We start from the raw sequence: 26,576 nt of genomic DNA on the forward strand, positions 1-26,576 counted from the left end.
CTTTGTAGACCAGGCTGGCCTTGAACTCAGAAATCCGCCTGCCTCTGCCTCCCGAGTGCTGGGATTAAAGGCGTGCGCCACCACGCCCGGCTTTTTACATTTCTGAAACAGTTCCTAATCTGCAAAACGGAGTTCATTGCTGGAGGGGGCAGTTGTGATGAGGAAGGGGAAGAGCTAATAATGGAAGGCAACACAGCCAGAGTCTGTCCTAATAACCCTAGCCCTCAGGAGGTTGAGTGTGGAGTATTGCTTTGAGTTCAAGGACAGTAGGAGATTGGTGTGTACCATCTCTGACCAGATACTGTTCTAATGAGATGCATTATGTATATTAACCCTTCCAGCCTTTTCCAGGTAAAAAAGGATAGGTAATATTCCTTTGTAAGAATTTATATTATTATTATATGTGTGTGTTCACCGCGTGTGCCTGTACAGGCACGGACATGCCATGGTGAGCCATTGGGGACGCCTGTGGAGGACAGAGCACAACTTGTGGGAACTGGTGTTTTTCTTTCACTTTTTTTTTTTTTTTTTTTTTTTTTTAGGTTTCAGGGATAAAACTCAGGATCTGAGCTTTCTTGAGCGGGGCGTAGGTTACGGTCCTCTCTTACAACGTGTGCTTTGGGGAATTGAAGCTTTGATCGGAATTTTGTTCAAAGACATCAAAAGCGTATAAAGGAGATCTCCTAGGTTCCTGCTTCCTTAACTCTGACCCAGAAATCCTGGGGTCCATCTGCGAACCGCCTGCGCCCTCTGGTGACGCAAAGTAGTGCTGTCTCCTGGCATCCTGCGGGAGTGTTTCACACTTAGTGGGCAAATGCAATATGGAGATTGTGAGAACTGGGAACATGAAGTCTGGAGGACCAGACAGTAGCTGGGACAGGGATGGGGGTTAGTGGGAGGCAATTTGGGGCTGGGCGATTTGGGTGGGATGTCAGTGGGGCTGTTTCTAGCCCTGGAGGCGTGGTTTATGGCTGGGCGGAGCCTTTGGCTTGGGCGGGGCCATCCTGCGGGCCAGACGTGGCGCAGCGGCCGAGTTTGGGTGCAGCCTGCGGAACGTCTCCAGCCAGGCACAGATGAGCATCCTACTGTCGCCGCCGTCGCTGCTGCTGCTTCTTGCAGCCCTTGTGGCTCCAGCCACCTCCACCACCACCTACCGACCGGATTGGAACCGTCTTCGAGGCCTGGCCAGGGGACGGGTGGAGGTGAGTGCGCCTTTTCTCAACCTTAGTACAACAGTTCCACAACCCTGCTGCCTCTTATCCCAAGAATACAGTCCGCTCTGGCCTCAGGAATACCAGAATTCCCACCCCACCCCCCCTTTCCCTTCTGCATGGCCCGGGAATCATTCCTTTTATTTCCCAGTCGCAGGATGAACATCATCTACTGTGGAAGTAAGAAGCCTCGTCCTTGTGGCCTGGCACTCTGAACCCTTGCTCTGCTCCAGGCTTGGCCCTACCATGGGCCTCTGGACACCCAGTCCCCTCTTTTTCAGGCTATGATTTTTCTAAAACTGGCCCCTTAGAACCCAACTTCTCTCTTCTCTATGGATAACCTCACCTTTCCCCATTATTTCTCCCCCCACCCAGACTTAGTGCCTAGCATTCCAGAATCTCTTTTCTTCTGGTGGGGAGAAAAAGACCTAAGCTTCTCCCCTCACTGTACTCTGCTGGAGCTGGAGGAGAGGATAGGGAAATGAGATACCAACACTCCACAGCCGCCTTGGACCACCACCACCTGCAGGCCAAAGGACTCCCCTGGACTCTTCCTAAGTGATTCCTATGTTTGCAGACTCTTCATGGGCCTTAGCTGGTTTATTTTTAATTTAAAAAAAGTTAACAAAAGGAAGTGTAAGGGAGGCCTGAAATAGGGAGGTCTGGACTTCCTGTTGGGCTGCGGCCTCCCATCAGGAATAGAGAAGGACCATCCATCCTCCCAAGTTAGGGAAGATCAGCCAGATGGTTCCTGAAGCTGGACCACAGGTGGCTGGCAGGGCTGCCTCTGCATGGGGTGGGGTAGGGACCAGATGGCAGGTGCCTCTAACAGGGCCCTTAGGGTAGTTCTGAGCTGTTCTCTTCTAGTCCGACTTTCCCACAAGGTCTCAAGGGCCAAAGGCCAGGGTTAGAATTCTACTCCGACAACAGGGAGAATGCTGTAACCCATGTCTCCTGGGCATTGGTCAGCTATCAATAACATGCAGACAGAGACCCATGGCGGGTTTCTCAACCCCATTCTTTACCTGTGGCTCTAGGCCTGAGCTTCCCAACCTGTACAGGGTCTCCTTGCTCACAGGACTTTACTGCCACACCTTGATGCTTCTCTTTACGATCACTGCCTGACCCAATTCAGTGTAAAGGACGGCATGGTCTTGGCTGTATAGCTAGCCTGTGAAGGACTCCTGGTTTATTATCGCATTTCTCTCTCTCTCCAGACCTGTGGAGGATGACAGTTGAATCGCCTAAAGGAGGTGAGTTTGAAGGAAGGGGTCCCTCTTAGGGAATAAGGAGCACTGGTCACTGACTGGGGGCCTGGTGGGAATCCCTGTACTGTGAGGCAGGAGACTGGACCTGTCTTGGTATATGACCTGACTGGGCCTCATTGTCCATGTCTATAGGGTCTGAGGCCCTGTTCTCTAATGCTGTGGTTCCTCCCCAGGTGAAGGCCTTTGTCACCGAGGACATTCAACTGTAGTATCCTTTTCCTGTCTGGGGGGGGGGGGGGTGTAGGGAAGGCACCTGGGAGAAGCCTCAATATTTTTCAAAGATAGAAAATGATGTTCGTCTACCAAAGAGGCTGATATTAACTCTCCGGAGGATTCTGAGGAAGTCCAAAATTAAGGAGAGAAGAGAGCTTACTAGTGGAGAGAAGGGCCCCTTATTTCTTTGAACCCTAATCTCACAGTGATGAGGATTGGGTCCCCACCTAGGCTTAAAGTAAGTGATCAGCTAAAAGGTGTTGGGGGTCACATCTCTCTGCCTCTGCTCCCCCTCCCACCTCCTTAACATCTCCTACAGCCACAACCTGGTGATGAAGCACCTCCCTGGGGCAGACCCCGAACTCGTGCTGTTAAGCCGAAATTACCAGGAACTAGAGGTGAGGCATTGGCGGGAGGGGCTCCACGACAGTGGCTAAGTGCTGATCCCGCCCTTTCTCCGTCTTAGCGAATCCCACTCAGCCAAATGACCCGGGACGAGATCAATGCGCTGGTACAGGAGCTCGGCTTCTACCGCAAGTCGGCGCCGGAAGCTCAGGTGCCCCCCGAGTACCTGTGGGCGCCCGCTAAGCCCCCCGAGGAAGTTTCAGAGCACGCCGACCTGTAGCCCCGAGCCACGGTGGAGCTGGGACCCCCCTGCCAGCGCCCCGGAGACAGAATGAAGCGCTCAGTATCCCGGGAGCATCTCCCTTGCTGAGGGCCGACGCCAGTCTCCAAAGCAACGGAAATGGGGTGTGTGTGTGTGGGGGGGGGGATCTCAATCCTCCCTTTCCTCTCCCCAGCTCTACTAAATCTTCTTCCTTCACGCGGAGTCTCTTCTTAATTGCAGCGAGTAGATGGTGTGGGAGATCAAATAGGAGTTCCTGACATCCTCGGGTGACTCCTCCCACTGCCTGGCTACAGGAATGGGGGGGGGGAGGCACTTGGGGATAATTCAGTCTAATGCCATCTCCCCAAGACAGCAGAGAGAAGTCAGGATCGTTGAAAACCAATAATTTATCAAAACGCTGCGTGTGTACAAGGGAGAAGAGGTGTTTTGACAGACGGGGCAGCGGTGGGCAGGCACACTGGGAGGGGCCGTTGCTGGGGGCGTGGGGACAGCAGCCCGCGGCGCAGGCGGTGTGAGCAGAATGGCTAGACATTCTTGCCGCGCAAGCGCAGCTCATGGCGCCGCAGGTGGTTATACAGCGATTGCACATAGGTGAAGACGCACTTGGGGTCGGGCTTTTTGCCCATGATCATCATGTCCTCCACCTCCACCAAGGGTACACAGTCCACCAGCATCCTGCAAGGGGGGGGGGGAGGGGCACAGGAATTGTCAGTGCCAGCCTGCTTCTTGCTGTGTCCCTCTACCCCAAGGTCTTTGTCGCAGCCTGCTCTGCTCGTCTTTTCACAAACTCCAGACTGTCCATCGATCGAAAAGGCTTTCCAGGAAGGGAAACCCACAACCGAACCCGGGGCCACCCTGCCCATAGGCTAAGTAGGTAGAATTTGAGGGGTTGGGGAGTGAGCCATGCCTCACCCTAGACAGGCAGGTTCTGGCTCTAGAACCCAACTGCTCTCTGGAGAGCCCACCTCCTGTATCCCTGTTGGTAGAGTCTCAGCTGGGCCATTCAACCCCTGGGAGCCTTCCCCTTTGGCTAGTGTTATTCTACCATCAGGATTCCCCAGTGACCCACTTCCTCCTAGGGCAGTATTCCTGGAGTGGTTCTTTAACCCTTATCATCTGCATTGGGTGGAGATAGGAAGGCAGGTGAGGACCCTGATCATATCAGCTGGGTTGTCTGTAGCCTGCCCTGAGCTCATGGTGCAACCACCCTTCTGATTATCCACGAGTGCTACACTTGATTCAGGAAACCAACTCAGCGGTTTGTTTAAAGCCAGATAGAACCTGGTATGAGACACAGGCCCTCAGCCGTGGGTGTTGGCAACTGCCTGGAGCTCCCCTTTCCCTTCTGTGGGAACCTTACCCCTACAGCTTTAAGATGGGGTACAAGCTCAGCCTGTTTCCCTCTTGCCCCTAACTAAGACTGGTTGTCTCCTGTTTATACCGGCTCCTCATCACCACTGCTCAAAGCTTACTTTGGCAGGGAAAACAAGCAGATTACTGCTGTTCCTAGGCATGAGATAACCCAAGACCACTTCCCTTCTGGTACCTTCATGGTCACAGCTAGGATTGTGGTTGGACTGGGGTCTACTCCCAGCTCATCTATGACTATTTTTTGCATTTTGTGGTACTGGAGGTTAAATCCAAGGCGCTCTCTCCCACTGAGTTACCATCCTGGCTCTCTGCTTTTTGAGATTAGGGTCTCAATAAATTGCTGGGGCTAGTCTTGATCATTCTGTAGTCCAGGCAAGCCTTGAACCTGTGAGCCTCCTATCTCAGCCTCTGGTGATGTTGGGAAGCAGAACATGTCCTCAGTCTCTGTTTTAACGATCACTCATGGATGCTGGGTAAGACTCTTCTATGACCCTACTATAGCCCCACTCCACCATTAGACATTCCCAACCTCACTGGAGACCTTGGAAGTACTCAGAATAAGTGACAGGTACCTGGCACTACTGTTGACAGGCTATGTGCCCTTCAGGTCATCCTCACACCACATTTGGGGTTGTTTATCCAGCTGTACCGTGGTGAAGAGGCAGACTCTCTCTGGAGCATCTTCCAACTGTAGCTATCTGTGCAGGGATCCCAGCCTCCCTCCCAAGTCTGAAGCTCCCTCCTGCCCGTGGTGCCTTCCCTGGAGACCTTATAAAGCCATTGTTTATACTGGGGTATATGGTTCAGGCTACCCAAGTGACAAGCCAAACACCAGGCAACTAAAGCAACAGCAAGTAGCTGAGTCACACTTTCCTACTGGGCTAGAGCAACCCTAAGCAAAGCTTTTCTCTTTCCAGTGGCCTGCTGAGCAGGAGCTAAGTCCATATATGACCTAGAGACAGTACCAAGCCTGTTTTTCACACCTGAACCTCTGAGTGTGTGCGCACATGAGTTCCTTCCCCCAGGGCCCCTGACCCAGGAGAGCACCCTGTGCATCCTTGCTGACTCCATCCATGCAGAATCACATTTCCTCCAGCAATTCCTTTCTCCCTTTGGACCTCTGTCTTTACTTATCTTTCTACCTGTGCTCACGGATGCTGGATGAGACTCCTCCCTCTTCTGTGATCCTACCCTCACCTCCCACCTACCTCTGTCTACCAAATCGGTGGGATTATAGCGGTGGGTCTGGAAAAAGAACAAGTAAATGGAGACCCTGGCCTCACTCTGCTCTCTTAGCTCCTTATCTGTAATAGGAAAACCAGGTCAGATCAGAATTCTTCACTGTGGCCCCGAGGTGATGTGAGCAGAGAGAAAAGCCATATGGCTTGGGGGAATCCAGCCAGAAACATCTTCCTGTTGAACTGGTCCTGTTCCCAGGCTCCTCACTTTAGAGAAAGATGCCACCAGCTCCCCATGTGTCACATTCTGAGTTTGAGTGGCGCCTTGACCCTCTCTTTTTCAAACCAGATCAGGGAGCCTGCCTTTCTAGTTTGTTTGTTTTTAAGACCGGGTTTTGCTGTTGCCAGGTTGACCTTACATTGTGATTCTTTAGCTTTAGGCCCCTGCGTGGGGGGGCTGCAAGCATGCACCACACTGTCCCTTCTGGACCTCTACTTCTGATGCCGTTCCATCTTGAACATCTCAAGTTTCTCCCAAGGATTGTTTTGGAGTCCTAGTCTGAGCACATCTCTCCCATTTTGGATAACCTTTGGCTCCTGGGTCCTCACAATGATGCTCAAACTCAAACTGTGCTCCCTCCCTTCAACCTCGTCAGGTTCTTTTCCTTCCAGGCTAAGCTGTCTTCTCCATCTCTCTAATCTCTGGCCTTGCTCAAGGGTCTGTTCCTGTGCCTGCTGCTCCTTTTCCTCCCTCAGTCTGAACTATTCAGACCCTAGATTAGTTTTCTCCTTTTTATAGCTTGCCATCCTGGGCTGAGCCTGGGTTCTCCTGGGCTCCCTGTCAGTCTTCCTCCCTGTCACCATACCCTCGTGTCACCGAGGGTCTTGCCTGTCTCCTCTGGGCTTTCTAAGCCTCTCCTGCTGTTCACACTTTCCCCTTATCCCTCTCAATGCATTGATGAGCAGATTCCGGTGAAATGAGACAGGTGGGAGAGGCGACATTTCTCACCGTGGGGCCCCAAGCAGGGGTTAGGACTTTTTGGTTTTTACCAGCCCCTTCTGGACCAGACAGCGGTAGAACTCCTGGATGTACGTGTACACGCACTTCCAGTCTGGCTCTCGAAGCCGCACCATGTCCTCTGTATCCAGGAGCTGCGGGCAGTCCGCATGGGTCCTGGGGAGGGGAGGGGCCAGGAAGGGGCAGGGAGTGGGGCCCGGTGGAGGAAGGAGGGAAGAGAGGCCAAGAGAGAAGGGAGGACAGAGACACACACACATACACATACAGAGACATGAGTTCAGTTAATGTTCTCGGTGCCGCAGTCTGCCAGCCTCCCGCATGCCCCCTCCCAGTGGAGGACGTGCCGCTCACTACCCATCACTAATGGTGCGCGGTGCAGACAAGGGTGGGGGGGGCAAACCAGTCACAGGTGCAGAGAACTCTTTGGGCAAGCGGGAACGCGGGGGTAGGGGGGTCAACGGCACTGGTGCCGAGGTTGGAGAGGAGGGCTGTGCCCCAGGGAGAGGGGGTGAGGGAGGCGTGAGAGGAGTGGGGGAGGGAGAGGAGGAGGAGGAGGAGGAGAAATCCTGGAGGGAACCAGAAAGGGAAGGGAAGGAAAGAAAGACGGAGGAGGAGGGTGCCTGGGTGCAGTGTGCAGAAGGGGCAACGATTCCAAAGTGGAGGGCTTTCGATGTCCTATATAGGCGTATATAGGTCACTCGGGCACGGTGCCTGGGCCAGGAGCCTCCTTTTGGAATCTCCAGCTGGGAGCCCGTGGGAGCAGGAAGCTCTGGTAATGGTGGGAGGAGAGCAGGACAGAGAAGTGGAGAGAGGAGGAACAAGGGCAGATGGAGGAGGGAAAGGTTATGGACAGGGCCACCTGATGGATTTTAGCCTGGGCTGGTAGGCGGGCCTGATGCTCCTTCCTTCCGGTAGGCACCCGGCACACTCAGCAACAGGTGGGTGGAGGTGGATGGAAGCTCTCTGGGGAAGGGGGTCTCGTCTGCAGACCCACTGTACAACTGGCCACTTCCACGGGGTCTCAGGGCTGCTGAGCCCAGCTGACACGGGGAGAACGGGACCCATACTTACTCAGCGGATGAGAAGGCCATTTCAAAGTTCTGGCGTCGGTTTTGTGGGCTCAGCTGCCCATAGTCAAAAGCCTCAGGGAAGAAATTGTGCACCAGGGCACAGAAGGCCATCCCATCACTCCAGCTGGAGGAGAAGTTCTGGATGTCCACGTGCTTTGGGAGGCAGAAGCACACCAGTCAGGACGCTGGGAGCAACTTTCCCATGGTTGCTGTCCACCCCTCCCCCACATTTTGGCATTGCAGTCCTAGGGCAATTGGGCTCAGACAGACCTTGTCTGTTCAAGGCTAGATAGTAGGTGAGTAGTTAAAACATGAGCTTCTTCCAACTGGCCTCATTAACCCCCTAAGCGGTGATTTTTTTGGGGGGGGGGAGGGGCTTCTGAGAAGCCCAGTGCCACTCAACTGAGGCTATGGTCATGTTCCAGCCACTCCCTCCCTTACAGAAGTTTACTTGGTGGAACACTGGAACACTGAGGCCCTGACCCTGAGTTATGCCCACCAACCCAAGGGAGCCAGAGCAGGCCATGGGGTCTCTCTGAGACTTCGCCTTCCCATCTGAGAATGTTTTTCATGCTTCCTGTCAGAGCTGTGATAGCTGCCAAATAATTCTCAGAAGAGGGCGCCAAACTGAGGCGTTCCACTGGGCTCACCTCGTAGCCGCGGGTCTTGGCTCGGCACCAGTCCAGCAACATCTGCTTGATGCTATTGGCGTTGGGGACTCCGAAGCTGGTAGAACGCTGTACAGCTGTACGGGGTGTGCCAGGACCACTGTGGTGTGGGGAAGAGGGTCACAAGATGCCACTAATGGGCCAGCATACCCTTTGGACCCCTGGTCTGGTCTACCATGACATTCAACCTTTCTGTCACATTGATACCCTGCTTCTCCCATCTCTCTGGCTCCATCCACTGAGCTTCAGGCCCTATCCCCAACACCCTCTACCACTGACCCTGCAGAGCCTTCTTTCTCTAGCTTCTCAATCATGGCCTTGCGTGCTTGGGATGCTGAAGTCTTGGGCAGACTCTGTGCTTTCATTAACTCTTTCTTCTTCTCTGCCTGGCGTTTTTCAAGGGCTGCCAGGCTGCCAGGACGTGAGCTGGTCTGGTCCTCTCGGTCGAAGATACTGGAGTGGAGGGTGACAAAATGAATGTTATGGTTGAAGGAAGAGTGGGTCCTCTCTCTTGGCAGCAGACCAGGATGGTTAGCTTGATGTTGTTGGTGTTGGAAACACTGAAACTTGTGGAGGAACAGAGCCACAGCTGCATGGGGTCCTCCGGGGCTGCTCCGGGGCAGTGTTTAGAAGAGGTCTTATACTGCATCAAACACCACTAGGAACTTCCACTAACACATAAAAAAAGAGATTAGAGGGAATTGAGGGTGTCCTTGTCATGCCTGTCTTACAGAGGAGTACATAGATAGACAGAGGCACAGATACAGGATGTCGGCAGCCATGCTTGTTTGACCAGGCTTGGTCTCCAGGACTTTTCTACAGGGGTGTATTGTATTTCCAAGTTCCAGGACTTGTGGCCCAGGCTGGTAATCCCAGCTACTAGGGAAGCTGAACCAGAAAGACAGCAGGTTCGAGAACCTCCCGACTCAATAATAAAATGAAAGGTAGCTCATTGATAAAGAACTTGTCTAGGAAACACAAGGCCCTAGGTTCGATTCTTAGGACCTAAAACAAAACAAAGCAAAACCAAAACAAAACAAAGTAATAAAATGAGCACAAAATAGGAACAGTAGTAGCTCAGGCCTCTGAAGGCTTTACTGTGTTCTTTGATTACATCTAGTGCTGGGGAAGGAATCCAGAGTCTCCTGTGTGCCAACCAAATGCTCCCCAACAAGCTACATCCCAGTCTTCCTACTCCACTATTTAAAAATTACAAGGAACCTTGATGTGTTGGTGGGGTCCTTGTAATCCCAAAACTCTGGAGGTTAAGGCTGCAGGATCACAAGTTCAAAACCAGCCTGGGACATAGAGTGAGACTCCACCATGTACCTCTCTCCCCACCCTGCAAAACTACAAAAACAAACAAACAAACAAATAAATGCAGGCCTAGAATCCCAGATACTTAGTAGCTGAGGCAAGTTCAAAGCTTGCTGGACCACAGAGGGAGTTTAATACTAACAAGCAGCAATTTAGGGAGAGATCTCACTTCAGAGTAAAAAAGTGGAAAGAGGGCCATGCACGTAGCTCAGCAGTGCAGTGCTTGCTTGGCACACATGAGGTCGTAGGTTCTAATACCCAGTAACTCAAACAAAACAAAACAGAAGATCCCAACAAGATGAATAAATGAGGAAACAAACTTCACAAGGGTGAGAGGAACCCACACTCTTTCCAGTGACGGTGAGGAAATTAAGGTCTCTTTATAGGATTTCAGCGGACACTGCTTCAGGGCTGGACTTCGCATACAGGTCATTGAGAGCTCCTGGAACTTCCAGTGATTGGCTTTCTGCCTGCTATCCTCTGTACCTTGGGGTGGACCCATCCCTCACAAGTGCCTCAAGTCAGCAGCCTGCTCTGTGACCCAGAAATGGTTTGCAGATGTCCGAAGTGCCAGCAAGCAGTGGCAGGTGGGTCTAAGGCTCAGTGTGAGACTCTCAGCATGTGTCTGGTCTCCACAAGCATCTTCCACCCCAACCCTATGGTGCGGCTGAGGATCCAGAGAGATCACAACTGCACGCTCATTCTCTCAGTCTGTCAGTCTGCCTTTCTGCAGAATGGGTATGCAGTGAGGTCCCCAGAGGCACTGCCCCATGCTCACCTGCCCATCTTTTTGGACGAGGAAGAGGAAGAGGAAAAGGTCTTGGTTTGGACCGTGGTGGTGGTGCTGCTGCTGCTGCCATCTGTGGAAAAGGGAGTGCAGTGAGGGCCTGGGCTGGGCATGAGGAGGGATGATGATAGCCACAGTGGAGAAGAGAAAGTGAAGGATCAGTGGAAGACACAGAGTGTTTCAGGAGGTGAGCAGGCACAGGAGGTGAGCAGGCAGGCAGGCACAGGAGGGAGCAGGTGGCCTTACTCTCCAAGCGCCTCATGAAACTCGACTCCACTGTGGTGGTGCGGGCTGTCTGAGTGCCATCATCTGGAAGGATAGGAGATGGGGCAAAGAAGTGTGTGAAAGGAACAGGGGCTCACACTGAGCTCACCACAAGCCCCAAACCCTGCTCAGCCCCTTACTGGAGTGGACGAGGCGCTCGGTTTTGGTAACTGTGCTGACAGCAGAGCCATCAGCCGCCCGCTGGCTGTGCCTGGTGGTGGTCTCCGTGGCCACGTTGCTTCGGCTCTCGCCCGGCCGGGCCCGTGCCTCCCGTAGCCTCCGTTCTCGTTCCTTGTCCCTCTGGTCTGAGCCAGGGATGCCCCATGCACGTCCAGGAGGGCAGCCCAGCGCCACACAGCACACATGCATAGACACAAGGGGCACACGGGATGGAGTGGAGGCAGCTTGTTAGAAACACCAATGACACAGGAAACCAGTGCCTCTCTAGGGATGGATGTGGGGGGGAGGGGACAACCACAACTTGCCCAGAGCTGAGTGTGTGTTGAGGGTGACTGAGTAGGCAGATGAAAGAGGGGACACAGAACACCTGCTGTCAAAGGGGCGTCTGGATCCAAGCAAGACAGGTTTCTATGGGAATAAGAAGGTGAGTCCCGAGGGAAAAGAGCTGGGTGGACAGAGCAGCTGAGAGGTGGACCTTCAAACTAGTCCTAGAAGGACAGGAACAACTGGAAGAAGGAACATCTAAACCCAGAGAGTGGGTGGAGGTATCAGGAGGAGCGATCAGACCCAGGCAAGGGACACTGGAGAGAGGCTGGGGAGGAAAGTTAACTGGGTCTGCAGAGAAAGCAAGCAGGTGACGAAAAGGGACATCAGGACACATGCAACCCAGTGGGAGAGTGCATGTCAAGGCTGAGCAGACGTCTGACTGCCAGCTGGGGAGTCACTGTTCTCAGAGAACAACTGTTTCAGAAGTAAATCCAGAGGCATGAGGGACAGAAATGCTAAGAAGCTGTAGGAAAAGGGATGTAGCCACACCCAGGGACAGAGACTAACGGGGTCTCAGCAGGAGGACGAGCAACTGGGAGGATTATCTGGATTCAAGCAAGCCACGCTGGACAGTAGATAGCAGTTAGATGCAGGGTGAGAAAGGCTGAGGGGGCCAACACAGGGCAAGGAGACCAGGAGCACCCGGCTTGAGGGGAGGTCATGTGAATGGACAACTGCTCGGCTGGAGTGTCCACGGGAGGACTCCGGGATGAGGGCAGCAGCTGAGGAATGGAGTGGCTACACCTAGGAGGGCAGCTGGCTCTCTACCTCTCTTTCTTTGTCGGAGCTCACGCAGTGCAGCCCGGATGAGCTTCCTCTCCTCAAAGTTTGTAGTCTGGTCCAGCTGTAGACAGAGCGGTTGCTGCATACCAGGGGCCTGCCGATCCCGACCCTCTGCCAGCCCCCAGCCTACCAGAGCTAACTAACATACCATCTTGTCCAGGACTCCTTCATCCTCAATGGCCGTCAGCTCCTCTGCACTCAGGGGACTCCGCCCCTCTGGGCCTTTGTCCACTCGAGCCTGCTCTGCGCCATTAGCTGCTTCCACTGTGGTGGAGGGGGGCTCTGCAGGATCTGGCTCCATCTACAGAGTGTGGAGAGGGTGTAGGGTTTACACAGGGATGTGGGTGAAACCTGGGTGGAAGAGGATTATATCCTGGGGCTGCTGGCATAGCATTAAAGATAACGCCAGCAGCCTGCCAGGCCTGCTAATGTAGGTTGGCCATGTTGGTTTCAGGCCTACCGTAGTGAAACCGGAAGCCGTGAATAGAGTTTCTCACATATCCAGAATCATCCTAATACAAATTGGCAGCAGCAGTAACAGTGGCTTTCATGCAGTAGAAAATAGTATCTGTATAAGCACTAAGGATTTTACTGTCTCTGTTAGGGATAGGGGAAACTGAGGCTAGGGCAGCTGAACGACTCTCCCATAGGTCCTCTGTGAGTGCCATGTGGCCTGCAGGCTGAGCACAGTGGTTTCAATCCTGAGGCTGAGTTCTTTCTGATCTTTCATTTCTAGTTTCCTCCTAGGCAGCAGATCCCAAGTCTTGATTGCCAAGTCACTGGACCAGATCCCAAGGGTTCCTAATAAGGTGTGTGACTGGGGCTACCCAAGCCAAGACCCCTCGAAGGGCTATCCAACTTCCCTTCCTTGATGGGACCCACTGTCTAAGGAGCATCCTGCTCTGGCCTATCTCCCCCAGGGGATCTCCCTCCTGCCTTTTCCCCTGAAGCCAAGGCCCAGCTCAGATACTACAGCACCCTCCCACCCCCCACGGCCTCTGCCTGTCAGGAGGGTAAGGAGAGCCAAGGTGGCAGCTGTTTTGGAGAGGCTTGGCCTGGTTGAGGCTGCAGGACAGCTGCCAGGGCAAGAGCCTGGCACTTTCTTGTCCCAATCTTAGAGGGACAGCCTTAGAGATACCTCACTATACACTGTACCACTCTGTACAGTGAAGTAAACTGAGGCCGAGGCAGCGCTGGTACATCAACAGACACTCAGCAGAGCCGGGCTCAAATCAATTCCCTCCCACAGGCTGACTTACGAGACTGCTCCTTCGAGAAGGGCCCCCAGAAGAGCTGCGGCGGGTGCTAAAGGCAGGCGGGTGGGCCACGGGGGTCCCAGCATCCTCAGCTGCCTGGAAGAGGGCCTCGGGGTCGGCAGCAGCCAGCAACAGTTCGCTGGGCTCTAGCTCAGACTCCAGGTCGGGCACAAGCGGAACACCCAGCCGTAGGCTCAGCACCTCCACCTGCCTGGTCAGTGCATCGAGCCGACGGCTCAGAGCTGCCGTCTCTGCTCGAAGCTCTTCGGCTGCCTGAGCCACTGGCTCTACAGTGGCCAGAGCTGCATCGGCTGCCTGGGTCACGGCTGACCGGCCTGCTTCAGCCACCGTCTGCAGCTCTTGTAATGCCTGGCTCAACTGTTCCTCAAAGGCTGCAGCCATCTCAGGCCCAGGCCCTGGCACTCCGGGCATACTGCTAGTGGGGGCTCTTTGGGGTACGATGGTGGGACAGTAGCAGGGGCCGCTGTCTATGCTGGCAGCTTCGCAGCTGGTCTGAGGGCGCAGGCAAGGGCAGTGAGCCTGCCCCGCCCCTGCTGGCCTCCCAGCCTGCCACCAGCCAGCTGGAGCAACTGCTCAAATAGAAACCTATTCTGGGCTCCTCTGCGGAGGGGATGGAGGGGGATGGGTAGCCTGTTCAGACAGGCGGACAGCCTGTTGCATGGCTCAAGGATTACTGAGGCCAGAGCCCGATAGGTGGAGAAATGGAGGGAGCAGGGCATGGATTTCTTAGTCCAGGTATATCAGCTGTGACACTTCTATTTGCTGGACTCCTGCATATATCTGCTCTCGTGTCCCATTATTTTAGAAAGCCTTGAACAAGTCAAGACAATGAAGGCCCAGGAAGATGGGACTTTAAGCTATCTGTTGGAATGGGGGTTTGTCCCTGACAGACATGTCCTCTAGCCCAGCCAGTGTGTCCAATCCAACCCTGGACTCTGCACAAGTGCATTACAGACACATCTGTTCTCCTCAGATGGGGAGACAGGTGAGTTAGGGCCAGAGCCAAGTCTCCATTCACCACAAGGGCCCCTCACGACAGCCACCCCAACCTATTGGGTCCTGCTTTGTTGCCAGAAGGCTGATCTTGTTCACATTCTCATCCTGTTACCCCTCTGAAGGCCCAAAGCGGACCATCTGACCACCTCACCTCAGTCAAAGTCCCATTCCGCCTTTCATACAGCACAAAGGACATTACCTGGGCAGCCCACAGGGAATCTCTTTCCCAGCTGAGCTCCCAACCAGTTGATCCTGAGCTTGGGAATGAATAATAGAAGGAATGCCTCGGATTCAGTTCCCATGGCACCTGCTAGGCTGATGCCTCGCTTGCCCAGTGCCCCCTACCTGCCTGTCTTCATCAGTGGCTCTGCCCCGCCTCCATGGCAAAGATGCTAATCAACAATCTCCTAATGGACTAGGCTGAGCTTGGATTAGCGTGGGATCTGATCCACACGTTGGGGCTGATGTTCAGCGTGGGGTGGGAATGGGGGTATATATGGCAGAGACTGCCGTAGGAAGAGGGCCAAAGCCCCTACCACCACACTGTCTGTGAGCTGCGGCCTTCACACTTGTTCATTAAGAGTGAGCTGCTCAACTTAGGTGCCAGGATCAAAGATTAGCAAGTGGATCCAGGCACGGTGGCTCGAGTCTGCAATGCCAGCACCCAGGAAGTAGAGGCTGGACGATCACGGAGTTCAAGGTCAGCTCTGGCTATATACTTAGATCCGTGCCAACCCAGGATACAAGAGACTCGACATCAAACAAAACTAAGCAACAAAAGACCAGCATATGGGAAGAATGACGTCACCTACACCTCTGGGTAGCATAGCATGGATCAGTCTTAGATCAGTCTCAGCCATGTCACCAACTGTGGATGGACTATTAGTCTCTCTGGCCTCAGTTTCTTTGTATGCACCGTAGAGAAAGCCCGCCTACACCTGTAAGCTGTCCCTGGAGATGGTGAACAATGAGGCTGGTGGATTGTGGAGAGGCTCACCTTAAAGTTGCAGCCTCCTCGGTTACCAGGGGAGGCATGGCTGAAGGTAGTGACGTGAGTGACACTGCCCAGTCGGGTCACAGTCCCAGGGTTGCTGATGTGGGTGATGGTGTTCTTGCCCCCACTGCTGGTGCTGAGAAGGGTTGGGGGTGCCCGCAATCCCAAAGTCAATTCTGGAGGGGAGAGGGATGCTGTTGGGGCCAGGTGGAGTGTAGGCAGTGCCAGTCATGGTGAGCCACACCCTGGACACTGGCTGCAGCACCTGCCGCACGAGCAGAACCAGGAGTTGGGGGTGCAAGCACTCCACCCCAGCAGTGAGAAGCCTACCTGCTCTCTGGTTGCCTGTGGGCAGCAGCACCCGGCCTGTGGAGGCCTGACCACGGCCATCCTTGATCTCAATGGTAAACGTAGTCTTCATATTGCCCCCTGGCTCCCCAGTGCCAACGGCCACGGGCGGTGGGGTACTGGGCTCTTCTGAGCAGGGCTTGGGCCCCCCTGCTCTGTTTTCAAGGGACCTGAGAGCCAAGCCCCGCCCCCCAGGGCCCTCCTCTTGAGGGCAGCTCTGAAGCTCAGCCAGGGAATGAGCAAGTTCTCTCTGCTTCTTGTGGGAGGAAGTGTCACTGGGACTCGGAGAGGAGGAGTTGCTGGAGGAGGAGGAGGAGGCAGGGGTGGTGCTGATGAGGGAAGGGCCTGTGAGCCTTGTGGGGGTCGGTGAAGCAAGGGCTGTTCGGGGTGGGCCATCCTGGAGCCTGGCAGCCACGGGAGAATCAGATGTGAACTTTTGGACTCTGTCTCTCACAGAGCCAACTCGACGGAACTGGGACGGTCCTGCAAGTGGGGTTGGCTCTGGAGGAGACAAGAAAGCTGTCAGTGGCTGGGTGGGATAGGGGCTGCTCAGAACCTAGGGATGGTTAAAAAAAACAAACAGTACCTCGATTTGGGGTTGGTTGTCGGGGACTGAGCACAGATAGTGAACGTTGGCAGGGTTTCATTTCAGCTGGGTCTGGCAGGTTGGTAAGTATGTGGTAGCCATAAGGGGGATGGGGGGAGAGGAAAGGAAAGTGGATGGTGGGGTGGTGTTCACGCCACTCACCTCTCCTCAACACCTCCGTAGCCTCCTTACCACACCCACTGCCGAGGGTGTGCCCACTCAGCTGCAACTCTCCTACAAGGACCTCCTTTCTCTCCTGCACTGACCCCGGGGTGACGTGGGCACTCTTAGGGGCCAGAAGTAAGTTAGGGCCAGAGAAAGGTGTCCAGATTCTCTCTACTGATGAGACTAAGGGACCCCCCCTTCCCCCCCCCCCGCCGCCACCAGTCCTGCCCATAGATCCAGCTGGGTGATGGGTGCACTCCCTTATTGGGGAGAAGAATGTGTCTGAGGTCTGTTGCCTTTCAAGGCTGTAGGAAGGCCTCTGGCCATGGGTGGCAGGAGTGGGCCTGGCCAGGGGCGGAACACCTCAGGGGCTGTGGCGGGCAGTGTCAGGGACTGCCTGGCCCTGAGAAGGCTAGAGAAGCATTAGAACCCATCCTACAGGCAGGGGAAGGGGAGAGATGGGACAGGACAGGAGAAAGCAGAAGCCTGGGGTAACCTGTAACAGGGCTCCTTACCTGCTCTCTTAGTGCTGGAGAAGCCGCTGGTGGAGTCCAAGGTATCCGAGGGCTCCGTGGGGCCAGGCAGGGGCTGCAAAGAGAAACACCACATAGGAAGGGGCTCTCGGGCCAAGGAACTCACCTGCCTGGCATCCCCACCTCTCGCCCAACTCACCTTGCTGATGACCCGCCCCCGAGAGCTGGAGGGTACCGGCGACATGGGGGGCTCGGGGCTAGGAGCTTCTGAAGGGTGTGGAAGTGGCTCAGAGCTGACTGGAGCCTCCACAGCAGGACACTGGGCTCCAGCAGGCTCCAGCAGAGGCTCTGGAGAGGCACTGGTGGGTGAACTGTGGGGGGAAGCAGGTGAGCTGGGCCTGCCCCCAGGCGGGGCCCTCAGCAGGAGTGTCACTGTGGTCACATCCTGGCTGGTGTCCTCTGGGGTTGGGGTTGGCTCGAGTACTTCTGTCTGCTGTTCCTGCTGTTCTGGCTCTGGCACCTGCAGAGGACACACAGGATGCAACCAAGGTTTCTCTGACTTTGAATGCTACCCTCACCCACAGAGGACCAAGCTGACAGAGCAGGCCATGCAAAGCAGAGGGGCTGGGCATGGCTTCCCACGGGCACACCTGCATAAGGAAGGCTGATCAGTGCCAAAGGTGGTTTAGCAAGGACCAGAGTCTAATGCCAGTGGTTGGCCATAACAGGAAATTTGCTGGGGATTCCCATTCCTAAAGGACCCTCCAACCCAGAACTCTAGCTTCAATCTAGCTAATCAGACAGAAGTACAGTTGTGCAGGACTAGGCAGCTAGCGTACTCTGCTGGCCATCAGTGGAAACGGTATGTTCTTAAATTCTCATGCTATCTGAAAAATAGAGAGGACACTGAGCACTACGTAGCAGGGGCCTGACAGGCACTCCCTGGAGAGCCAAGGTAAGGATGCCAGCTGTCTGGAAGGTAAGGGACAGCATGGGATGTGTTTAAGCAAGGGCGGTACCAGGACTAGATTTGCATTTCCAGGAGATGATCCTTCTGACTGCTGAGCACAGGCTGGGGGTAGGGGTAGGGGTAGGGGTGGAGGTAAGAGACGCCAGTGTAAACATGAGAATAGCATGAGCAAAGGAACAACAACTTGAAAGCTAGCTTTGAGAGAAAAATCAGAGTTGAAGGTCTGAAGTGGAAGGCATACAGCTGGAGTTGCCTAAGTATAACAAATGAGCCCTGGGGTTTCCTCAAACACTGGCCAGGGGTCAGCTCCCAATTGAATGACGGCAGAGCAAAGGCACACAGGTACTATGCCCTGAATTACTGGCATCAGGATGCACCAGCCGCTGGGTGGTCCTCCCTTCATGCCCATACTCCTTACCTTACCAGGATCCAATGTGTGTGCTGCCTGCCTCCTGCTGTCCTCTCGAGGGCCACTACTGGGAAGTCTACTGCACAGTCTCCCAGCCAAGGTGGCAGCTGGAAGGACAGGGCAAGGCAAGTGTCAGGAAGTGATGTGAGATATGAGATGTAGGGCAAGGGTGAGTCTTCAGAGGGCAGGCACCTACCCTTAATCTCCTGAGCTCGCACTCGGCGGATGGCGGCTCTGATTAGCTTGCGTTCCTCGTATTCACCAGCACTCCGAAGCTGTGGGTGACAGACGGGCCACAGGGGTTGCAAGCCGGAATCCAGGTAGGTCTTCACCCATCCCTTGCCTGCCCTGAGCCTTACCAGTGTGGTCAACTCCTCGACATCATTCATGGACTCCAGTCTCCCTGCCAATCGTGCGAGGGCGGCCTGCTGTTCAGCTTCTCGCTGTTGAGAGCTGCAGAGACATAGTGAGTGTGACCACCATTGAATGACAGGGTCTGGAGGATGTGGGCTCAAGGAAAGGGTCAGGGTCTGAGGCCTGAACACTGGCAGAGAGACATGGAGCTATCTATGTAGAACCTCTGAGCAAGCATCAATATCAATATATGTCAATATCTCTATCCATCCATCCATCCATCTATCCACACATGCCTGGCATCCATCTATCCATCCATCCATCTACACATCCCTGGACACAGGCACAAGTTACCCACACTGCACAGCCACAGCTGGTACTGGCTCCCTACCCACACATAGCCCCGTGCATTCCAATGCTCACGGCTCACAGACACACCTGCCTCAGTATGAGCTGATCCTTGGCACATCTGCACTCGAAAACCCAAGTCCCCTCTGCCACTCACTGTAGCCAGTTCTCCTTGTTGTCTTGCCGCTCAGCACGGAAACGTTTGGACGCCAGAGCCTCCTCTTCTCGTTCCAGCTCCTGTCGCTGCAGCTCCCGGATGGCTGAGCGGATCCGCCGCCGTTCTGCCAGATCTGCGGTGACCTCCAGCTGCAATGTAGGTGGGAGTAAGGGGTAGGCATTCTGTCAGGGGCAAAGGACTGGCACCAACTGCCCACAGTTCTGCCAGGGGCACAATGGATGGCTTGTTTCCAGTCTCTCCACCCTAAGCCTTCCACGTGCCTGTCTCCCACTCAGGATTTTTAGGGGCGACCTCGCTCATGACACCAAAGATTCTGAGAAGCCCACTGTGCAGTGTGGTGCCGAGGGCCACCTTCTGTGAGTGCACAACCTGCAGCCACCGACCCAAGCCAGGTGCCAAGTAGCCAGGTACTCCTTTGTGGGACTGGACATCTGCTCTCCGGGGGCTTTCATTAACCCTTTAGACCAGGGAGCCAGAGCAGAAAGAGTGTGTCACCCTTCTCTGAGCTACCAACAAGAGTCCAAGGAACGAGAAGGCTGATTCAGGTAGCTGAAGTCCCCTGGTGATCTACCTAGTCAGAGTAGCAGGGCCCTGCTGGGAAAGATGTGAGATAGGGAATCTGAGGCAGAAGCCTAGCTCCCTGCTTGGCAGTGAGTTACTTTTCCCATTTTACTGACTATGGCCTAGTCCTAGCCACCATGGAAGAAGTCAAGACCCAGGGTGGGAAGGGCTGGACCCCTAGAGAGTGACCCGAAGTGTCAGACCCAGCACTAAATCCCATTTGCCATTTGCTTGTTTTTTTTTGAGACAGCATTTCTCTGTGTAGCCCATGCTGTTCTGGAACTCACTCTGTAGACCATCCTGGCCTGGAACCCAGAGATCCGTCTGCCTCTGCCTTCCAAGTGCTTGGAGTTAAGGGACGGACACACCATCTCAGCCAGCCTCTACCGTCCTCCCTTTAAGGTTTAGTTTTATTCATGTGTTTGCATGTGTCTGTATGAGTGGATGCCATGTGCACGTGGGTGACTGTGGAGGCCAGAAGAGGGCATCAGGTCCCTGGAGCCAGAGTTACCGAGTGCTGGGACTTTCGGAAGAGGAGCTAAGGCTTTTAATTAACTGATGGTCCCATCCAGACCTACTCTTGATACATTACTTTGATACATCATTTTTATCTGATAAGTGGGAATTGAGTGTCTTGTTTATGGTTAATAATTTGAGAGTTTAGACCTAGGTCTCTGCCTGCAAGGCTTGCCTGAGACAAGATAGCTGTGGTGTTGAGGGTTCTCTGTCATGGTGGGGAACTTTGAGGCCCTGTACCAGAGCCCCCTCTAGCCTGCTCTAGAAATGTCAAAGTCGAAGGAAACCTTATTATAACCAAGAGATCTATGCTCACTTCCCACAGAACATTTGGAGATTGTTGGCCTGAGGAGACAGCTGGTCCAGACTGGTCCGGAGGGTAAAGATCCAGAGATACAATGACTTTGTCTCATGGGTCCTCATTTCCAACCCCCAGGGAAAAAAAAAATACAAGATAGGAACTTGGCCATTTCTACAACCCCTGGGTACCTCAGTGTCTCCATTTGGAAACTGGGGATCCTCTTAATGAATTCTCTAAGTGGAAGGGGGTGGCTGGGCCTCACTCTGCTGGCCACTCCCTGGCATCCTTCCTTTTGGGACTGTGGGCAAAGCTCTGACAAGTGTCCCTGCTGTGTCCTGTGTTCCTCACCCTCTCAAACACCAAAGGTCAGACCACAGTGTTTCTACTGTGTCTAGAGTTCCTCACCCTCTCAGTCACCCCCACTATGTGTGGAGGGGACTGCAAGAGGGAGGGAAGGAAATACAAAGAACTATTGTCCGCCAGGGGGAAGGGGATGGTTTCCGAAATTGCCTAGTGAAATTCTCCTGGGAGGAAAGAGGGTGCTTCCTCCTCCGGTGGGAGGATGGAGGGGGAGGGGACTGAGGTTCGGGTGCTTTCTATTCCGGCTGCTGGGGGCATCTATTCAACCCAACGTTCCTAGCTTCAGGCTCTCCTGCACAAAAAGTGATTCTCCTGTAGTTCTTCCCTCAATCCCAGACCAGAGCTGCCCGCTGTGTTGATAGCAATTGGGGAAATGCCTCGCCAGGGGGCGCTAAAAGCCCGCAGGCTGCAGCCACCGGCACAGGGCTCACCCACGCCCCACCCACCCAGTCTCCAGCCGGGCGCCGCAGCTAGGAGCCAGGCAGGAAACCCTCCGCCACCGCCGGCTTTAACGTCCCATCTGCAAAGGAAGGGAGGTTCACAGCACCTAAGCTGCTTCCCTAGGTCACCCGGACAGGAGGTGGCAGACGTGCAGACACGTGGCAGGGGGCACAGGCAGCGTGCCTGTCCTTAGGTGCCCCTGTCCCGCGCAGCCCACCACCCCGTCCTCAGGAATGTGCGGGAGCGGGACCGGAAGCAACTGCGGCTCCCCCAGTCAGCTGGGCACAGCTTTCCCATATAAGGCCGGGCCCCACGGGGAGGAGCCGGGCCCGGGACGCCCCCGTTCCTGCCACGAAGCCGGAGGGTGGGACCCTCACAGCTCCAGGCACAGCAATGGCGCACACGGGCGCGGTGAAGCCCGGGGCTGGGGTGGGCCTGGGGCTGTGGAGCCGAGACAGGGTTGGGTCTCGCTTGTCCTTTGCTCCCAGGCCCGGGGCTGGGAGGAAGTGCGTCCGGCAACTACTGCTTCTGTTTCTAACAACACGTTTCCCAGCTTCCAAACCTTGCACTTATGTTTCTCCTCTAACAGCACGTTTCCCAGCTTCCAAGCCTTGCATGAAAGGGGTCTGATGGTTGGAGAATACCCTGGGAGTGCGTGAACACTCAGCGTGACTTTTCCTATGGAAAACATGAAGACTCTGACTTGAGGGACGGTGAAGGTGACCGGTGGGCATCTTTGGAGAGCCAATCCCATCTCCTGGCAGCAGAGAGCCTGGAGTAGCTGCCCTTGGCAGTGGTGCAGGATGAGGTTAAGGTTCTTGCCCAAGGACACACAGGCCAACCTCATAGGAGAGGTCAAGGCAATTAGACCAAGTGGCTCAAGCCTCTGCCTCTAGGGGAAAGGATTGGTGGTGGTATGGGTCACTTGTAGAGAAAGCATATATTTTTTGCCCTTGACAGAGAGCAGGGTCTGGTTGGTGGGGCTGTGGCCCCTCTCCCCATGGCCTACTGCAAGGCCTTGCTGGTGGATGCGTATTACTGCTCTGTTGTGTCGGCCCACTGCCTCTGTGTATATGGGAGGAGGAAGACGTTGGTAAACAAGAGTGGAGTGGACCAATCCAGTCTCTATTCCCAAAGTCAGGTCCATATCAATTCACCCCTTTCTAACGCTAGCAACCTATATTTTGTATTACACCCCCCCACACACACCACCCCTTTTCTTTTACAAGAAGCCAAAGCTTAAAGTAGAAAATGACAGACCAGACATCACAGAACCCGTAAGGACCCACAGCCTATCTCCGGGTTCTTCTAGTCTTTCCCATGACTCTGGGTATCCCAAGACTCCCCTCTGGAGTTTGGACCCTGATAAAGCTTTTAGCCTGGAGCGTTTGGGTATGTGGTTTCCCCACACAGAGGTGCAGTATGCGGGTGCGGGAGCTTGCAGCATCTGTGGCTGTTCTGTAAGATACTGTGCTCAGCACCCAGCAGTTGTTCTCTGGTTTGTTGCTCATTGCTGCCCATTATCATTGGGCAGGCCTCCAGGAGTGGGCAGTGCCCATGCTGCTAGGGAGAGGCAGATCCAGCCTTCCCACACCTGTAGCAGCCCATGGGTGAGTCCCAGCAGTTACTGTTTAAACAGGAGATGACAGTTGGGGGTGGGTAGGGACCAGGTCTCAGAACCTAACATGGTCAGGAACATGCCACAAGGGCCTCTGGAGCAGCCAAATGGAACCAACCTGGCACTATTCCCTGAGCCTCTCCTCCAAACCCCTCCCCCTCCTTATGTACTGACAAGTACATAAGAAGTGACCTACATCCCTTGGTTGACCACCCCACAGTACAGTAATAGAGCTACTTATTACCAGTTTTCGGAGGGCTCCTTCATCCAGCCCAGCTAAAGCCTCGTCTGCCATCTTGCTGGCCCCTAGTTCCTTCAGTATATCAGCTCCCTCCAGGTCCTGGTGGCACTCAGAATTCTGCAAAAGGCAGACATGAGTTAGATTGCTGGAGATTTTGTAGAAATCTCGGTCCCCTAGGGTTTATGCCTCTGTTGCCCTCTTTAGCCCATAAGCGTTCATTTCTTTCCTATCCTACCCTGACATGTGGCTCCTGGCTGGGAACTGTCCTCTGCCCTAGGGTATTTTGCTGGAAAAAAAAAAAAACCCAACTCACCAAACCAAGAATAGGTGTTCTGTTCCAGCCTTACCAGCTTGGCTGCCAGTCTGCCGTGTGGTCTAAGTTGACATCCTGACTAAGCCCCATACAAGGAGGGCCTGGGCCTAGATGGAGAAGAGGACTCAGCAAGGCCCACCAAGCCATGCTTACCACCAGGGGGTGCATGCCAGTCTCTAGTTACCTGTCATACCCACTCATCTCTAGGGGCCGCCGAGCCCGCCCCTCCACCCACCTCCACAAGCTGGGCGTCTGGCTGTGGGCTGAGCCCACATCCAATTCTTGCTAAGACTATCACTCCCACAGGTATGGGAGCTACCTGTGTCTGGCAGCTCTTGGAGCCAGCCTTCTGTGCATGTCAGTCTTGACTCCTTCCCTCCCTGATGTCAGCAGACCTGACCTTGGGGAGCCAGGTGTTCCTCTCTCCCTGTCCACAGTTCACTTCCCAACTGGAAGGGCCTTGGGAAGCCGACCCACCCAACCTCTGGACTTCAGGCAAACTGAGAGGATGGGAGATGGTCAAAGATTCATCACAGGGGGCCAGAAAAACTCAGACTCAAAGGGCAGGAAGAACGTAACACAAATCTTGGTGACTTCTGCCTTCTGAAGTCCCCTTCCAAGATGCTGCCCAAGACTCCAGGCTGCTTCTTGTTCAATCACTGACCATCAAAATGGAATCCTAAATCTGGTGCCACTCTCTAGCCCAAATCACTCCTTCCTGGAGTCCCCAGTGTCTCTGGAATTTGTGACTCCATGGTCTAGCACACCTAGATGTTTTGCTAATATGGTGACTGAAATGGCCTCTGGACCCCCCACCTCCATTGATTCATCCCGAAATCATCCATTCCCTCTCTACAACAGTCACTTGGTGTGAGTCACCCCATCCGGTGAATGGGTCTGGGGGAGTCCCAGTGCGCACTAGTTGGAGTTTGAAGGGCCCTTTCTGTTCAAGGCACTGCTAGAGTCTTTACCTCCTAGTCTGTCTGGGGTAACTACCCCTCCCCAGTGCTCAATCTTAAGTATTGTGGACATGTTGTGCTTCCTCATGTTGGGAAAGGGTGTTGTTAGTTCCAAACCTAGGTGATACTCGGGACTGTCTGCTCAGAAATTCCTGCCACTGCTTGCCACCCTTCTCATGGCTTCATGCTACACGGTTTTCAGACCTGGGGATTGTTAAGGCCCTGCGAGAGATGGGTCAGGATCTGGGAACGATTCCTCGAGGTATCAGCTCCCTATAGATTAGTGTCTCTGGGGATCGAGAAGCCTCTTCCAAGTCCATAGAGTCTCTTCAAGACTCTTTCCCCAGGGTCTCAGAACTTCAACCATGTGTCTTTGGAGTTCTCGGTGATTTGGCTAGGGCTCCCGGACCTGGGAGTTTCAGAATCCCTGTTCAGACATCCAGGTTTCACACCCCCTTCCCCGGACTCCTAGAGTGGCCCCGAGATCCTCATACCCACCTCTCAGTCCGGCCCGCCGTTCCGGCGCAGTTTCGTGTTAGTTTGGTCGGGACCCGGCAGATGCAGTAGAGACCGGCAGACCGACGGGAGGAGCCGCAGCCCAGGAGCCCAGGCAGGTTCAGCAACGTACCCTGGACTCTGCTGCAGACGCCTGTCCCGCGGCGCCAGCCAGATGGCTGGCTCCGCCCTGCCAAGCTGTCCCAGCCAATTCTCTGTTGAGACACGCCCCTGCTCTGGTCCCATTGGGAAAATTCAATTTTTTAGGACCCGCCCCCAAAAGACTCCAGCCCCTCACTGTACAGGCATGTTGGGTATTGTAGTTTTGGGGACTGCTGTTGCGAGGTCCTAGACATCCTCGGGTGGGCTTCACCAGGATGCAGACTCTAAGTCAAAGTCCGGAATGTGCCACAAACCGGGCAAATAAGTATCTTGGGATCCTGTAAGCTCTGAGCGGTCCTGACAGCCCCTCCCTGCCCTCCTTTTTGTTCTTGAGACCACATCCTTTCTCCGGACTCCACCCACTAGGCGCCTTAGTACACAGACTGCCCAATCAACTCAACGCTCAAAGGGCGCTTTCGGGACACCTGGTCTGTGCCACCTCAGGGTAAGGAGACTGGGTGACCAGCAGCATTTTGACAATTGTTGAGTCGCCCAGGACATCTGAGATGGAGCAGGATCAATCATATTGTGCCTTCCTTGCTCATATATGTAGCATGCTCTCTCAAATCCTTTAAAGTCTGCCTCTGAGACCCCCGAAGTTCTAAATAGGGAGTGTGAGCCTCAGAACTCTCAACAAATGGGGGAAACTGAAGATCCCAAGGAGACAATACGAAGAGTCAGCCAGGAGACCCAAGAGCTCAGACCCGTCATCCTGGAGGCTGTGGAGCCGCCCTACTGGTCTTGCCTGAGACAAAAGTAGGGTGGAGCCTGGGCAGATAAGGTCTGGAGTCCAGTTTAATAAATAAAGCCCAGATAAATAAAAACTGTAAATCAAATAAAAACCATAAAAGCACCAATGTATTTCTTGTGTGTGTGTGTGTGTTGTGTATCAGATTATAATATCCATAACAACGAAATGAGATTTGAATTGTTCCCTTGTACAGATGAGACAAAAGCCTATGGGTAATGGAGTCGAGGTTCATCCCACCTAGCAGGGATTCTAATCTCTGCTAACACTATAATGTGAACCGAGGTGGGGCTGAGCTGGCTCCTGTAGTCTCAGATTTCTCCAAGACCAACCTGTACACACCTAAAGAGAGGGCCTGTGTCCATTTAAAGTCTTTTTGTTTCCTCCCACAGCCCCAAGAGGTGGTCCTCTCACCTTATATATTGGAAAATAAGACCTAGAGAAGGAAGCCCCTTGCGGGGGAGGCAGAAGAAATGCGCC

The 26,576-nt window shown here is 54.2% G+C and overlaps 2 protein-coding genes across 7 annotated transcripts; one reads left to right on the forward strand and one right to left on the reverse strand.

The window, feature by feature from the left end:
• The first annotated feature begins 988 nt into the window (after positions 1-988).
• On the forward strand, positions 989-3,515 carry Selenom (selenoprotein M). The gene is made up of 5 exons (XM_021178115.2): positions 989-1,202; positions 2,429-2,464; positions 2,653-2,687; positions 3,012-3,090; positions 3,159-3,515. The coding sequence occupies exons 1-5, from the start codon at positions 1,074-1,076 to the stop codon at positions 3,315-3,317; spliced, it is 438 nt and encodes a 145-aa protein (XP_021033774.1). The 5' UTR covers positions 989-1,073; the 3' UTR covers positions 3,318-3,515.
• Positions 3,516-3,688: 173 nt separating this feature from the next.
• Positions 3,689-25,370, reverse strand: Smtn (smoothelin). 6 transcript variants are annotated; one of them, XM_029483740.1, is made up of 22 exons: positions 25,190-25,370; positions 23,733-23,839; positions 23,423-23,536; positions 19,361-19,509; positions 18,861-18,954; positions 18,698-18,776; positions 18,511-18,608; positions 17,322-17,642; positions 17,165-17,237; positions 16,485-16,556; positions 15,881-16,399; positions 15,554-15,726; positions 12,432-12,584; positions 12,269-12,344; positions 11,134-11,298; positions 10,976-11,038; positions 10,721-10,802; positions 8,905-9,078; positions 8,608-8,725; positions 7,959-8,110; positions 6,879-7,043; positions 3,689-3,995 (listed from the first exon to the last, which is right to left on the reverse strand). In XM_029483740.1, the coding sequence occupies exons 3-21, from the start codon at positions 23,471-23,473 to the stop codon at positions 6,899-6,901; spliced, it is 2,757 nt and encodes a 918-aa protein (XP_029339600.1). In that variant the 5' UTR covers positions 23,474-23,536; positions 23,733-23,839; positions 25,190-25,370; the 3' UTR covers positions 3,689-3,995; positions 6,879-6,898. The 6 variants fall into 6 exon arrangements, with proteins under 6 accessions (XP_029339600.1, XP_021031309.1, XP_029339598.1 ...); XM_021175650.1 differs by lacking the exon at positions 23,733-23,839; XM_029483738.1 differs by lacking the exon at positions 6,879-7,043 and having other exon boundaries at positions 23,767-23,839; positions 25,190-25,327.
• Between the last annotated feature and the right edge of the window lie 1,206 nt (positions 25,371-26,576).

This window comes from Mus caroli, chromosome 11 (genome assembly GCF_900094665.2).
Source record: "Mus caroli chromosome 11, CAROLI_EIJ_v1.1, whole genome shotgun sequence".
NCBI lineage: Eukaryota > Metazoa > Chordata > Mammalia > Rodentia > Muridae > Mus > Mus caroli.